This window comes from Penaeus chinensis, chromosome 17 (genome assembly GCF_019202785.1).
Source record: "Penaeus chinensis breed Huanghai No. 1 chromosome 17, ASM1920278v2, whole genome shotgun sequence".
In the NCBI taxonomy this organism is placed as follows: domain Eukaryota; kingdom Metazoa; phylum Arthropoda; class Malacostraca; order Decapoda; family Penaeidae; genus Penaeus; species Penaeus chinensis.
In genome coordinates this window covers 6166032-6181031 of record NC_061835.1, presented here as the reverse complement: position 1 = coordinate 6181031, position 15000 = coordinate 6166032, and the positions used below count along the sequence as shown (strand labels likewise).

At 33.7% G+C, this 15000-nt stretch overlaps 2 protein-coding genes across 6 annotated transcripts in view; both read left to right on the top strand.

The window, feature by feature from the left end:
• The window catches only part of LOC125034216 (AFG3-like protein 2), a 6812-nt gene extending 757 nt beyond the window's left edge, over positions 1–6055 (top strand). The window contains exons 2-14 of the mRNA XM_047625922.1: positions 395–636; positions 1005–1172; positions 1635–1728; positions 1874–2039; positions 2410–2548; positions 2673–2791; positions 3008–3129; positions 3629–3782; positions 3892–4119; positions 4263–4489; positions 4688–4888; positions 5084–5278; positions 5624–6055. Coding sequence (XP_047481878.1) covers positions 395–636; positions 1005–1172; positions 1635–1728; positions 1874–2039; positions 2410–2548; positions 2673–2791; positions 3008–3129; positions 3629–3782; positions 3892–4119; positions 4263–4489; positions 4688–4888; positions 5084–5278; positions 5624–5851 — 2283 coding nt within the window. The 3' untranslated portion in view covers positions 5852–6055. The remainder of the gene's footprint in view (positions 1–394; positions 637–1004; positions 1173–1634; positions 1729–1873; positions 2040–2409; positions 2549–2672; positions 2792–3007; positions 3130–3628; positions 3783–3891; positions 4120–4262; positions 4490–4687; positions 4889–5083; positions 5279–5623) is intronic.
• Positions 6056–13287: 7232 nt separating this feature from the next.
• LOC125034315 (cullin-5-like) overlaps positions 13288–15000 on the top strand; it is a 22687-nt gene continuing 20974 nt past the window's right edge. The window contains exon 1 of one of the 5 annotated variants that reach the window (XM_047626107.1): positions 13288–13302. The gene's annotated coding sequence lies outside the window, so the exon portion shown is untranslated. Of the gene's footprint in view, positions 13303–13547; positions 13636–13746; positions 13831–15000 lie in introns of those variants that run through there. The other 4 variants (XM_047626105.1, XM_047626104.1, XM_047626106.1 and 1 more) reach the window with 4 other exon arrangements.

Sequence of the window (15000 nt, the reverse complement as noted above, 5' to 3'; positions counted from 1 at the left end):
TGGAGGATACAGCCTTGCTAGATGGCCTGTCCTATAGTGGACAGTGCCATACTTAAGTAATTTCAAGGAAGGATGATGAAATAATAGGAGGGGGCTTTCACTGTAGACTATAGATTATGAGAAAATGTATCAGCACCTTGAGATTTTAATGATTATGGTCGATCTTAACAGTACATGTGCATGTATCAGATACTAAGTCCCTAACTTTGCTCTCTCTTTCCTTTATTTCTGACATTATCATTTGTCTCTGCAGATTATTTTTTGTACTTATTTTCTTATTTATTTACTTTTATTTTCCCATTAATAATGTTACTGTCTAGCTCATCTGGTTTTGTATAGATAAATTAGTAACAAGGAATATATAAGCACCATTTCCTTCTTGTCCCTGAAATAGGTTGGAAGCCAGCTGGCCCATCTAGAACTACCCAATGGAACTATACTGCTGCAACAATGGAGGATGTTTTGCCAGAAGCCTCCTCGTGGCTTTGAGAAGTACTTCCGTGGAGCAAGCAAGCAAGGCCCCAAGCAACAGCCACAGCAGAAGGCAGACACGCCCCCTCCACAACAGCAGTCCTCAAATAAACCTTCAACCCCAAAGGACCCCTTCAACTTGAGCTTGTTTGGCTCTGGGAGCAAGTGAGTCAATGGGTTGCCAAGGTTTAATATGTACCTCAAGGATTGTCTTTGGTTTGATATATGCTGAAGATTTGGTGAATGATTCTTTTAAGTATTGAGCCATCAGTATGGAACCAAGTTTACCTGTCCTTTTATTTAATACAGTTTTATAATTGGTAGTAGAAATTCATGTTGAGAATTGCATTATATATGTTGGTAGGTTTTTATCCTTTTGATATAAGGAAAAGAATTCATGAATATCTCCAGCTAGAGAATAAACTAATCTCTGAGAAGCCATGTGAGTAAATGCCATAATAATGTTTTATTCTATGGAATTAATACTTGGGCATTTACTCTTTTTTTGTAACACTCTACTTTGATATCTCCAGATCTGGCAAGGGCGGTGGGAGAGGTGGTGGAGGCAAACCCCTTGGTGAAGGGAGCGACCGTGACAGATGGGTGGCCATGGCAGCTCTGGCCGCCATGGGCTTGTTAGGAGTTGCTGCCATTTACCAGATGGGCTACAAGGAGATCACGTGGAAGGAGTTCTCCAAGAAGTGAGTTTCTCTTAGCTTAACTTTAAGGAAATATTGGTTTATGTAGATAGATCTGAGTTTAAAGGATCTTTGTGTAAGTCAGTTCATGTGATGATATTTTCATTTTTATTGAGAAAACAATTTTATTATAAGAATTGAATTACTGATTTATGAGTGTATTATATATTTCCAGTAGAATTTTATTATTATCGCCGTTATTTATTTGTCTTGTCACCCTCAGAACTTTCAGTACTTTTGTTGATATTTGTTCATATGATTTAAAGATCAACAGATCTATTAACCCATAGGATCCGAATGCTTCAACTCATCATGTTGCCTGCATGATGAAGTGCATAACCTCATTCCACAGCCAAATTTTTTCATGACACATTCATGGATTACATGATAGTCAGATCACCTGGATTGTAGGGGTTAATTAAAGTGGACAGACTTTTGATATATTGTCTCTGCATCTCTTTCCAGCTATTTAGCAAAGGGAATTGTTGAAAAACTAGAAGTTATTAACAAGAAATGGGTCCGTGTCAAACTAATGCCCGGAAACCAGGTGGAAGGAGCTGTAAGTGTTTGATACATTAAAGTAAAACTAATTATATTTATAATTGTATTTTGATTTTGATATCTTGATTGCTAGTTACATCTTGTGTTTCTGTTTAAGTAGTTCTTGAGAATCCAGTAATTTAAAACTCACTTTGTTTTTCCAGACAACTTTATGGTTTAGCATAGGGTCTGTAGATGCCTTTGAACGTAATGTAGAGACTGCACAAATGGAGGCAGGAATCGAGCCTTCGAATTTCATTCCGGTGGTCTATAAGAATGAGTTGGAGCCCGCCACTCTCACGTCATTCCTGCCCACTTTACTGATCATAGGTAGGTACTCTTGGCATGGAATTTTTACTTGTATGTTTCCATTCTCTTCCCTTTTTGTCCATGGGATGTGTGATTAAGTAAAAAGTAAGATTGCTTGGTAATATTTTCCACATTGATTATGGTTGTTGGTTTGGACATTGAATTACAAGAATGTAGTCGTTTTAGTTTGAGTGAAGCATGTACAAAAGGAGATGCTAATTATATATGAAGTGTGTCACTAATTTTAAACAATATGGATCTTAAACTATCAAATTGCCCCTCTGAAAGGAACACCATTGCTCATTCTAAAGTGTAGAAGTTTTATCCAAAATCTCATAGTACATTTAGTGTTCTGGTATTCAAACTTGACCCAGGACATTTCTACCCGCAGGTTTCCTTATCTTCATGATGAGAAGATCAGCCCAGATGATGGGAGGTTCTGGGGGCCGAAGAGGGGGAGGGCTCTTTGGGGGGGTCATGGAGTCGACTGCGAAGATGGTCAACCCCACAGACATTGGGGTTGCATTTAAGTAAGCCAGTTTGAAGAGGTGACCTACTTGGAATTATGATAGATTGAAATGTCTTGTCAGATTTTTTACCAGAATTACATGCAACAGTACTGAATAATTAATCATCCTTTCTGTACCCCCCTAGGGATGTAGCTGGATGTGAAGAAGCCAAGATTGAAATTATGGAGTTTGTGAATTTCTTGAAGAACCCTCAGCAGTATACAGAGTTGGGTGCTAAGATTCCCAAGGGAGCTATTCTCACAGGTGAAAAGGATATAGAATTTGCCTCTTCCTTTTCATTTTCTCTATTTCTCTTTTTCCTCATCCCTATCCCCATCTTTGATATAATGTCATGGCTATCATGTTGAATTTCTTTTATCTTTTACGTGCTTTCCTCCAGATAAGGAAAGAGATAAATATTTCATTATGGCATGTCTATTCACCTTTTAAAACAACTCAATATCTCTCCCCGCTTTACAGGTCCTCCCGGCACAGGCAAAACTCTATTAGCCAAAGCAACTGCTGGAGAAGCTAATGTGCCTTTCATCTACGTCTCAGGTTCAGAGTTCTTGGAGATGTTTGTGGGTGTTGGTCCATCCAGGGTAAGTTTTTAGGTGATATTGTTGATGCACTTGAAGCCAGGTTTTCCACTAGGCTTATCTCTAGGCTCTGGAACCTGACACAAGTTGGGGATTACCACCTTTTTAGCCAAGCCTGGACACCAGTGCAGATAGAGAAGCCAGACCTAGAACATTTTTTGCTCAGACACTATTTTTGTGATCATTGGTGAAATTTTAAAGATATAATTGAGACATAACATCATTAAAAATAGCCTGGACACCTCAAGGCTTGGGATGGTATATTATGTAACCAATATAGAGGTTGGGCATTGGTTGGTAGCTCAGGGACCAGAGTGCAATCTGAGTAGTGGAACCCAAATTTCAAGTATGCATTAAGGTTTGCCTTATATGATATGGATCAGATTGTAAGGAGTTGATTCGAGGAATTCTTGCTTTTGTATTGTTAGATGCTCTATGTTAAACAGAAGATTAGGTTTCCTTCCTAAAATGGGATCTGTTTTAAAGGAATGTCTCGTAACAGGTAAGGGACATGTTTGCCATGGCCCGTAAGAATGCCCCATGCATCCTCTTCATGGATGAAATAGATGCTGTCGGGCGGAAACGAGGTGGAAGATCCTTTGGTGGTCATTCAGAACAGGAGAACACTCTCAACCAGCTTCTTGTAGAGATGGACGGTAAGCTCTAGAGTTAATTTTGATTTAATTAGCCTTGTATTCTCTCTAATTTTAATGATGTGATTTTCTTTAAATTTACTTACTGACATCTGTCTGACTTCACTGACAGGCTTCAACACCACATCAAATGTAGTGGTATTGGCTGCAACCAACAGAGTTGACATTTTGGACAAGGCTCTCCTCAGGCCAGGAAGGTTCGATCGTCAGATTTTCGTGCCGCCACCAGACATCAAGGGTCGAGCTTCTATCTTCAAAGTCCACTTGGGGCCACTGCGCACTAGTCTTGATAAGGATGAATTGTCTCGCAAGATGGCTGCTCTCACTCCAGGGTTTACTGGTAGGTTGATGTGGAAGGCATGGAGATTTGGTGTGTGTATTGTGCCTTCTTAGACCAGATTTTTATTGTTTTATATTTTTTATAAACTTTTTAACCTCATTCTTAGGCATATACTTCAGCATAAAATGTTTTTGTTTCTACAGGAGCAGACATTAGCAATGTATGTAATGAGGCAGCTTTGATTGCTGCCCGTGATGCACAGAAGGATATTATCTTGAAGCACTTTGAGGCTGCCATTGAGCGTGTTGTGGCTGGCATGGAGAAGAAAACCAATGTGTTACAGCCAGCAGAGAAGAAGACTGTAGCATACCATGAGGCTGGTCATGCTGTTTGTGGGTGGTTCCTGGAGCATGCTGACCCCTTGCTGAAGGTGAGGCAGTAGTATTTAGATTTTTTGATATTTGTATCAGGATCTCTTCAGAGGATGTTTTAGTAATTCCATGAATTAAAAAAAAAATGCAAAGAATGAATAGAATAATGTTGGTTGAGATGTTCTTGAGTTGTTAATTGGAATTTTCTGATCTTTTCCTTTTTTAGTGGTTTAACAACCTTTATATTTTTTTTCTAGGTTTCCATCATTCCTCGAGGAAAGGGACTTGGTTATGCTCAGTACCTCCCCAAAGAGCAATTCCTTTTCACACAGGAGCAGCTCTTTGATCGCATGTGTGTTATGCTGGGTGGACGTGTGTCAGAGAGCATTTTCTTCAATGCTATAACCACTGGAGCACAGGATGATCTGCAGAAGGTTACTAGATCTGCCTATGCGCAGGTGAGAATGGCCGAACATCCAGCAGATCTGAAAATTTTGGTTTCTTTTTTCTCTGATATAATTGTGATAATTTAATCCTAGATATAATTTAAATCTTAAAAACCATAGCCTATTTGGTTGGTATGTTTATGCTTTATACGGTCAACATGCTATTTAGGTAAAATGCACAGCTTTTCTAATTCCTTTTCAAACCAGATTGTCCAGTATGGCATGAACGACCGCATTGGCCAGCGTGTATACCAGATGCCAGAGCCAGGAGAGATGGTCATGGAGAAGCCTTACAGTGAGGCCACAGCACAGGCTATTGATGAAGAGGTTAAAGCTCTCATTGACAATGCTTACCAGAGGACCTTGGATATCCTTACTGAGAAGAAGGCTGATATTGAGAAGGTTCGTGATTATTGATGGTGTCTGTCTATTTACTATCTTGGAAATTGCAGTGTATATATCAGATTCAAGAGAATCATGGAAATTATAGTATATATATATATATATATATATATATATATATATATATATATATATATATATTATATATATATCATATGTATATATGGGTGTTATACTAACCTCTTCATGTGAAGATTTATAAAGAAATTGACAAATGGGGAAAGTTGGGAAATTTAATAGTAGATCACACCATTTTCTCCCTCAGTGGTATATTATTAATTACCTTTTCATTATACATTAAATTATTACTGTTTTAACAATAATTGATTGAATATATCAATGTAGGTTGCCAAGAGACTGTTGGAGAGGGAGATCTTGAGCCGTGATGACATGATTGAGCTCTTGGGACCACGACCCTTCAAGGAAAAGTCTACCTATGAGGAGTTTGTCGAAGGTACCGGCAGCTATGAAGAAGACACTAGCCTACCTGAGGGCCTGAAGCAGTGGAACAAGTCGAAAGAAGAAGAAGCAAAGGAGAAAGAGGAAAAGGAAAAGGCAAAGAAGACTAGTTAACCAATGTTTTGTTCCTCTCTCTTTTTTTTATCATCACCTTTTTTTTTTATAAAGATTATCAAGGACTTGTAATATTTCCCCTCCCCTCTCCCTTCCTTTACTCCTTGCCTCCAATCCCTCCTATACCTCTGTTGTATATTACTTGCTTCATGCAGATATTTGGATGTAGAATGATGTAATATAATAAAGAAACATTGAAATATATAAGTAAGTTTGTTTTAAGATACCAATTACCTTTTTAAGTGTTCCAGCTTCAAACTGTTCCATCATTTCTAATAAAATAGTTTTGACTGTAAAAATACAGAAAAATCTTGATTCTCCCATGATGATCCTAACTTAGACAACTGGTGGAGCTCTTGCTAGAACTTGTATGAAGTAGGTAGGTAAAGATCAGATTTTATGAAAATTATTATTAAAATATGCTTCATAACTTTTAATCACATATAGCCTTTGACAATGGTTCGCAACAGACCCGTTTAAGAATCTGATGAAAGCTATAGACCTTCCGCAGATATATTCACATAAACGCAACTTAGCATGCAATGTGTATAATATACGTAATATCTTGAGATCTGATTATCTCATACATATATGAGATACACAAAGTATTAAATTTTAGAATAAACAAGTTATGAAAAAGTATTATTAATTTTTATCAGATCCTCATGGACCCCCTGAAACCCATTCATGAGACTCAGGTTAAAAGTCCCTGGCCTAGGGTGAAAGTAGCATTGGGGAAAAATAGCCTTTGCTAGGAAGTGATACATGAGAAGGCTTGGCAATATAAGAAAGTCTGGCAATTATGCGATATGACACATGTTTAAACTACTGGTTAATAATGATAACGGAGTTTTTATTTGGTGAAAAATACCGTCACATGAAAATACCGATTATCTTGTTTATATAACTATTTTCATTTCTATTGTGGCATCACTTTTGTTATCAATATGATTAGCAAATATGATAATCACATCAATGTCAATATGATTAGCATTATCAATATGATTAGCAAATATTATGATAATCCCATTACAAGTGAGAATAGAGAGGACTAAAATAAAGATTATAATTATGGTGATAAAGATGATACTGAAACTAAACTTGAAAATTATAATTATGATTATTCCAGGAATCATGGACAGTTAGTGCTGTTGATATAAGTAGTGTTATTCATTATCAGTTATGCTATTATTTTTATGATCATCATTATTAACACTACATTATCATTAGTACCAATATCTAGATAATTGACGTTTTCAGTCATATTATTGTTATAATAATCCTAACATTGTTACTAATTAAAAGAATGAGAAAGTTATTATTACTATGCTTCCCCCCCATCCCTTGCCCGTTGTTGTCGTGGGGGCGCTTAGGAGGCGGAGACTGGGACCCAATGCTGGGGAACTCCCCAACCTTGGGACTCAGCCCTCGACTCAACAAATTTTGCATGGTCTTTTTTTTCCCCTCCTACTTTTTCGTTTTTGTCCCTTCACCAATCCCTTGTACTATCCACTTCCTAAGGTGTGAGAGCCGTGCTGAAAGGATGAAAGGCTGACTTTGTGTCAGTCCTGAACGGCCTGAGGGAGCCATGGGCACGGTATTCCCCTGCTTTAGTTGTCTAGCCCTTACCCCTCAAGGGACCCTGAGGGATGGACCGTTTCTCTCCCCAACATACTCCAAGCTTATCATGGCCAACAATGAAGATTTTATACCATTATTAGATAGCACATTTATTTTGCTTGCCTCTTCATCAGATAGCTCCACCAATTCAAACTCGCCCGATTCCCTGACCCCAGGCTCTCCTTTGACCACGGCTCAGAACACTACAACTAATACCCCCTCCTCAATGCCTATTAGTACAGTATCCACCCTAATTAACACCCCAGGAGACATTTCTACTCCCAACATGTTCAACTTCAACAACTATACCCCCACAATCTTCTTCATCAACTACCCCATCCTCCCTTATTACTACCTTACAACCTTATTGCCCACCTCCCCATAACACTACCTCCCTCAACACTACTCCCTCTTCCACATGCCCCCGTCCTTCTACTACCCCCATCTCTACAAAATTCTTAAATAATCTAATTAGTCCAGCCAAATGGGACCAATTTTTCGTGATCCCTCCCACAGCTTCTCACACTTTTTGCTTTGACAACCTGTTTTCATTCCTCAAATGCATATACATCCTTCACTTGATCTAACCCCTATACATTACCTTACCCAACCTTAACCCATTTACTTGTAAATTCCTTTGCCCAGCTTTGACAACTAATCACTAACTCAACCACCCTTCACTACCATTTACTATAGTGCTACATGACCTTAGATGTCTAGCACATTTATTTTGCTTTTAACCATTAACCATTAACCATTACTATGCTTATCATCATTTATTAATACTTTCTATAATTATTAGTTTTTGTTAATCTAAAAAAAGAATTGCATTGCTGTTACTGTCATAATTGTACCTGAAAAACAAAGTGCTCAATATTGATGAAAACCTACCATGCCCAAATTAGGTTTAATGAAAAATGAAACAAGAATATTTTGAAACTTATCTCCTTGTTCGGTAAAACTGTTCATGATTGTTGATATTATTACAACATTGGGACCATGAACTAGGGAATCCCGGACATAAAAACATAATTAGGATATAGTAAATAGGAGTGATGGTAACAATGACTGCAGTGACAGTAATGATACTAATCATTATATTTAGTCACAATGACATTTTAGTTGTGATAGTGAAAATGGTGATAGAAATTAAGGTAAAAATGGTATTATTGCCATTGTTATTGTTGTTATTGTTATTCTTGTTGCTGGTATTATCATTATTATTATTATTATTAATATTGTTACTGCTATTATTGTTATTGTTGTTATTATTATTAATATTATTATTAATATTATTATAATAATTTTCTTATTTACTATTATTATTATTAATAATAATGTATTTTTATTGTTAATACCATTATTTTATTATTATTATTATCATAATCGTAATCATAATCAATCATAATCATAATCATAATCATATTCATACTCATACTCATACTCATGCTCATGCTCATGCTCATGCTCATGCTCATGCTCATGCTCATACTCATGCTCATGCTCATGCTCATGCTCATGCTCATGCTCATGCTCATGCTCATGCTCATGCTCATGCTCATGCTCATGCTCATACTCATGCTCATGCTCATGCTCATGCTCATACTCATACTCATACTCATGCTCATGCTCATGCTCATGCTCATGCTCATGCTCATACTCATACTCATACTCATACTCATACTCATACTCATACTCATACTCATTATCGTTATCATTAATAATCATAATCATAATCATAATCATTGTTATTATTATTGTTATTGTTGTTGCTAGTAGTTATTGTTATTATTATTATTATTGTTGCTGTTATTAATATTGTCTTTGGTATTATTTTTATAATTATCATTTAATAAATGCTATCAGGATTTTTTGTTTTGTTATTATTATCATTATTGGTATTATTTCTAATATTTTCATTACTATTATCATTATTATTGTCTCTTATAATTGCTACTGATATTTATTATTATTATTATTATTATTATTATTATCATTATTATTACTATTATTATTATTATTATTATTATTATTATTATTATTATTATTATTTTTATTATTATTATTATTAATAATTAATAATAATAATATTGTTATTATTATTTTTTTAATTATTGTTATTATTACTATTATTATTGATATTGTTATTATTATTATTTTTGATTATTGTTATTGTTATTATTATTATTATTATTATTATTATTATTATTATTATTATCATTATTGTTATTAATATTGTTATGTTTATTATCAATATTGTTATTATTATTATTATTATTATTATTATTATTATTATTATCATTATTGTTATTAATATTGTTATCATTATTATTATTAATATTGTTATTATTATTATTATCATTATTATTATTATTATTATTATCATTATTATTGTTGCTAGTATTGTTATTGCTACCATTATTATTGCTTATATTATTATTGTCATTATTATAATTATAATAATAATAATAATATTAATAATAATAATAATAATAGTTATTATTATTTTATGCTGATTGTTATTATAACTAATGATATTATTATTTTTTATTATTATTATTATCATTATTATTATTATTATTAACATTATTACTATTATTATCATTATTTTTATTATTTTTGTCATTGCTATTGTTCTTATTGTTATTATTATGACTGTTGTTTTTTGTTATTATTGTAATTACTAATATTTTTTATCATTATACTATTATTATTATTATTGTTGTTGTTATTATTATTGTTTTTTTATTATTATTATTATCATTATCATTATCATTATTAATTTTGTTGTTGTTGTTGTCATGTTATTTTTATTATTATTATTATTATTATTATTATTATTATTATTATTGTTGTTGTTATTAATATTATTATTGTTGTTGTTGTCATTGTCATTATTCTTATGGCTATTATCAATATAATTTTTATTATAATTTTTAGTATTATCTTCATGTTGTTTATTATTATCATTATTGTTATTATTATTATTATTATTATTATTATTATTATTATTATTATATTACTGTTGTTATTAATAGTATTGTTATTGTTGTTGTTGAGTCATTGTTGTTATTTGTGTTGTTATTATCAATATTATTTATTTTATCATTTTTATTATTATCATTATGTTTATACTTCTTATTGTTATTATTGTTATTATTTTTATTATTATTGATATGATTATTTCATTATTATTACTATTATTATAATTGCTGTTGCTGTTGACATCATTATTATAATTTATTGATTATTTATTCATTTTATTGTTATTATTGTTACCAAATTTTATTACATTCTTTATTACTATCATTACTGCTGTTATTGGTAGTGTTATTGTAGTTATTATTGTTATTATTATCATTATTATTATTATTATTATTATTAGTATTATTATTAGTATCATTATTATTATTATTATTATTATTATTATTATTATTAATATAAATAGTATTATTATTACATTTTATTATTAAATAATCATTGTTGTTGCAATTAATGTTGTTATTATCATTATTATTATTATTATTATTATTATTGTTATTAATATTATTATTATTATTATTATTATTATTATTATTTTTGTTGTTGTCATCATTATTATTATTAGTAGTAGTAGTAGTAGTAGTAGTACTATTACTATTATTGTTGTTGTTATTCTTATTTACTTTTATTATTATTAATAATAATGTATTTTTATTGTTATTACCATTATTTTATTATTGTTATTATTATTATCATTATCATTATCATTATCATTATCGTTATTGTTATCGTTACCATTACCGATACTGTTATCATTATCATTATCACTATCATTATTATTATTATTGTTGTTGCTGTTGTTGTTATCATTGTTATTATTGTTATTATTATCATCATCATCATCATCACTAGCATTATCATTGTTATTATTGCTTTCATTATCATTATCATTGTTATTATTGCTTTCATTATCATTATCATTTATTATTATTATTATTATTATTATTATTATTATTATTATTATTATCATTACTATTATTATTATTATTATTATTATTATTATTGTTTTTGTTGTTGTTATTGTTGTTATCATTGTTATTATTATTATTATTTGTAGTAGTAGTAGTAGTAGTAGTATCATCAATATTATTATATTATCATCAATATTATTGTTGTTGTATTTATTGTTTGATACTACAAATACCATCGTTTGCTACTGTTATTATTATTATTATTATTATTATCATTATTATCAGTATTAATAATAGTAATAGTAATTAGTAATTATAATGACAATGATATTTTTGTCATTATCATAATCTTCATTAAGAGAATAATTAAACAAACAAACACACACTCACACACACACAACAAAAATATCTGTTCTAATGACGCAGGTTCGCCGACTTTCATTCCTTGCGCAGAAAACGGATTCACCTTCAAGAAAAACTGCGCTTCAGAGAAAAGGTCTCTGAGTGGCCTTTGTGTGGTACGAACGCGGAACGCACGCACACGCACGCACGAACGCACATACGTACGTACGTACACATACACGCACACACACACACATACACATATATATACATATACATATACATATACATATACATATACATATACATATACATATACTTATACATATACATATACATATACATATACATATACATATACATATACATACATACACACACACACACACACACACACACACACACACACACACAAAAACATATACACACAAACAAATAAACTATCGAACAAATAGTCACATGTTTTATAGATACCTTTATATCATCGATACAATGAAGAATTTCTATGCGTAGCAGTAGCTATAAATAGATGAACCTATTATGTTTACACAAAGAGAGAGAGAGAGAGAGAGAGAGAGAGAGAGAGAGAGAGAGAGAGAGAGAGAGAGAGAGAGAGAGAGAGAGAGAGAGAGAGAGAGAGAGAGAGAAATAGGGAGGAAGAAGGAGAGGGAGAAAGAGAGAGAGAGAGGGAGAGAGAGAGAGAGAGAGAGAGAGAGAGAGAGAGAGAGAGAGAGAGAGAGAGAGGGAGAGAGAGAGAGAGAGAGAGAGAGAGAGAGAGAGAGAGAGAGAGAGAAAGAGAAAGAGAAAGAGAAAGAGAAAGAGAAAGAGAAGGAGAGAGAGAGAGAGAGAGAGAGAGAGAGAGAGAGAGAGAGAGAGAGAGAGAGAGAGAGAGAGAGAGAGAGAGAGAGAGAGAGAGGTGAGGGGTAGGGGGGGGAGGTGAAAGGGAGAGAGACAAATATCGCTATCCGTCTCAAGCGAACTTTAGACAATTACATATATCCGAGATGTCATATTGCGCAAAAGGGAGCAGTTACTTTACCTGGTCGCGGTATGACATGAAGTCGCAATATTATTTTGCTCTCTGGATGAAAAGCCATGTAAAACTGAAAACTGCTTGAGGATTATTAATTTCACATATTAAGTACTAGTCAATTTTATCAGATGTGATAAACATTCCGTTTCGTTTCGAAAAAAATAACATTTTATTGATGTACGTACCTACAGAAACTGATTATAATATGCATAGTCTCGTATAACATTCGTAATTTGTTAAAGGCTCCTAGGCAAGCCGGGGTTATATTTTTTGAAAATTCGCGGGCTTAAGTGAACTCTAGAAATTTCAAATGAGAGCTACTTTTTTTGGATTCTTATATTTACCCATCTTGCGGCAATGAAGGACGATTGCATATCAGTTTATATTTTAACTTATACTAAAATATTTTGAAATATAGTTGTATTATTTCTTTTCAATAAATAAATGTGAATCTTCATCCCCACTATAGACTTTAATAATGTGTCATGGCGGCGTTGTTGAAGGTATGTATTAATACGGAACTTCGAGTTATTTGTATGATTCCTCTCAACCTACACCACACAGGTCCGTCACTTCCACCACAGGCTCTCAGGGACATCCAAAAATTCGAGAAAAGAGGCCAAAAATCTCGATAAACACGGAGGAAGGAGAGGAAAAGAGGGCGATAAGAGCGGGTCATCGTTTGTTTACATCCGAGGTTGGACTTTGTCACTGGTCTCGGCGGCCGTCCAAGAATTCGCCTTTTTTTCTTTCTTTGTTTTACTTTGTTTCCCGAGTCGTAGATCTCGTCCTCGGCCTCCTGCGTAGTTCCTCTCCGGCCTCGCTCCGGGACAGAGGTTTAGGCAGTGCCTTTCGGGGACGGAGGGCGAGTGACACTGGCTCCCGAGGGCGACCCCAGGCTGGCGAGGGGGGCGCTCGGGGGGGCCTGGGGTCGGGGGGGAGGTGAAGGCTTTCGGGGTTCGGTGGATTTCCTCGCCATTAGTGGATTGAGATTGTGGACAGGTTGACTGCGGATCAGGTTCACTTAGGGCGTTAGTGTTTTGGGATGCGTGCTCAAGGGTTTATTTTTTGTCGTTGTTATGTGTTTTTTGTAGAGCTATGGTATTCTCGTCTCAGAGATTCTAAGTCACTGAGGAGAAGCTGCGGCACATTTCCAGTATTTGCCCAAATGGGTGTCCTCTTTGTCTAGAATGTGGTCGAGGGACGGGCACGTTTTGTCGCATTTCTTAGGTGCGGGGCTGGAGGTTGTGTGCTATATTTTAGAAAACCTGTTGGCTTTATTTTTATAGAAAGTGCTGTGCAAAGTGCTTTTATCACATCTCTAATATTACTATAAGTTTTACGTTTGTGTGAAAATTTTGTTTGAAATAGTTTTAAACCACATTCTGTATATTTTTTCAAATATGAAATAGAAAAGAATAGTATTGTAGTATATCTTTAGGAAGAAATAGGGAAAAATATTCTTTCTATTAGCCGAGTCAGTTTTAGTATTACTGTACATATTTTACTATGTCAGATTCTGTTATCCTTTAGAATGAGTAATTGTTATATAAATTTTGTGAACTTGATTGACCTTGTGTGTCTAATAATCTGGCCCTGACTTAGCAAAAAGACTTTGTTTAAGGAGGTTGCCACAACAGTTTCACTGTATTTTCACTTATATTCTTAAGTGATGAAGGTCTTTATCAAAGCAATTCAGACAATGTTGCAGATTGAAAAGACTTGGTCTGATAGGCTGGATTTGTAGAGATAGCATTTTATGAGTAAAAGAACCAGTTAGGGAGGGAGGCATTATTTTACTGCTTATTCGTTTTTTCTTGCCTCTCTCTTGGGACATTAGACATCTTTCAACCTTTGGTATTATTGATCCATATGGGGATATGTGAATTCTGAAAAATCACACACATGCAGATTAGAACTGCAGTGATTCACTGTATGTATTTGTCTTGTGTACTGTAAGAAATCATGCTTTTTAAGATGTGATATTAGGAGCAGCAGTGGGTTGGCAGAGTTTGAGGGAGTCCTTTGTGAGAAAGGCAATTATAAATCTGAGGTAAAGGTTGTTGCTCTGCAGTAGGAAGTATTGCAAGGGTTATTTTTATGTAACTATTTATATCATCCTGTTTTCTTGTGTAGTTTTCCCTCTATTGTTTCTTTTGCTGATAGTCTGAATACTGGGGTATTTTTCCTCTTTCATATTT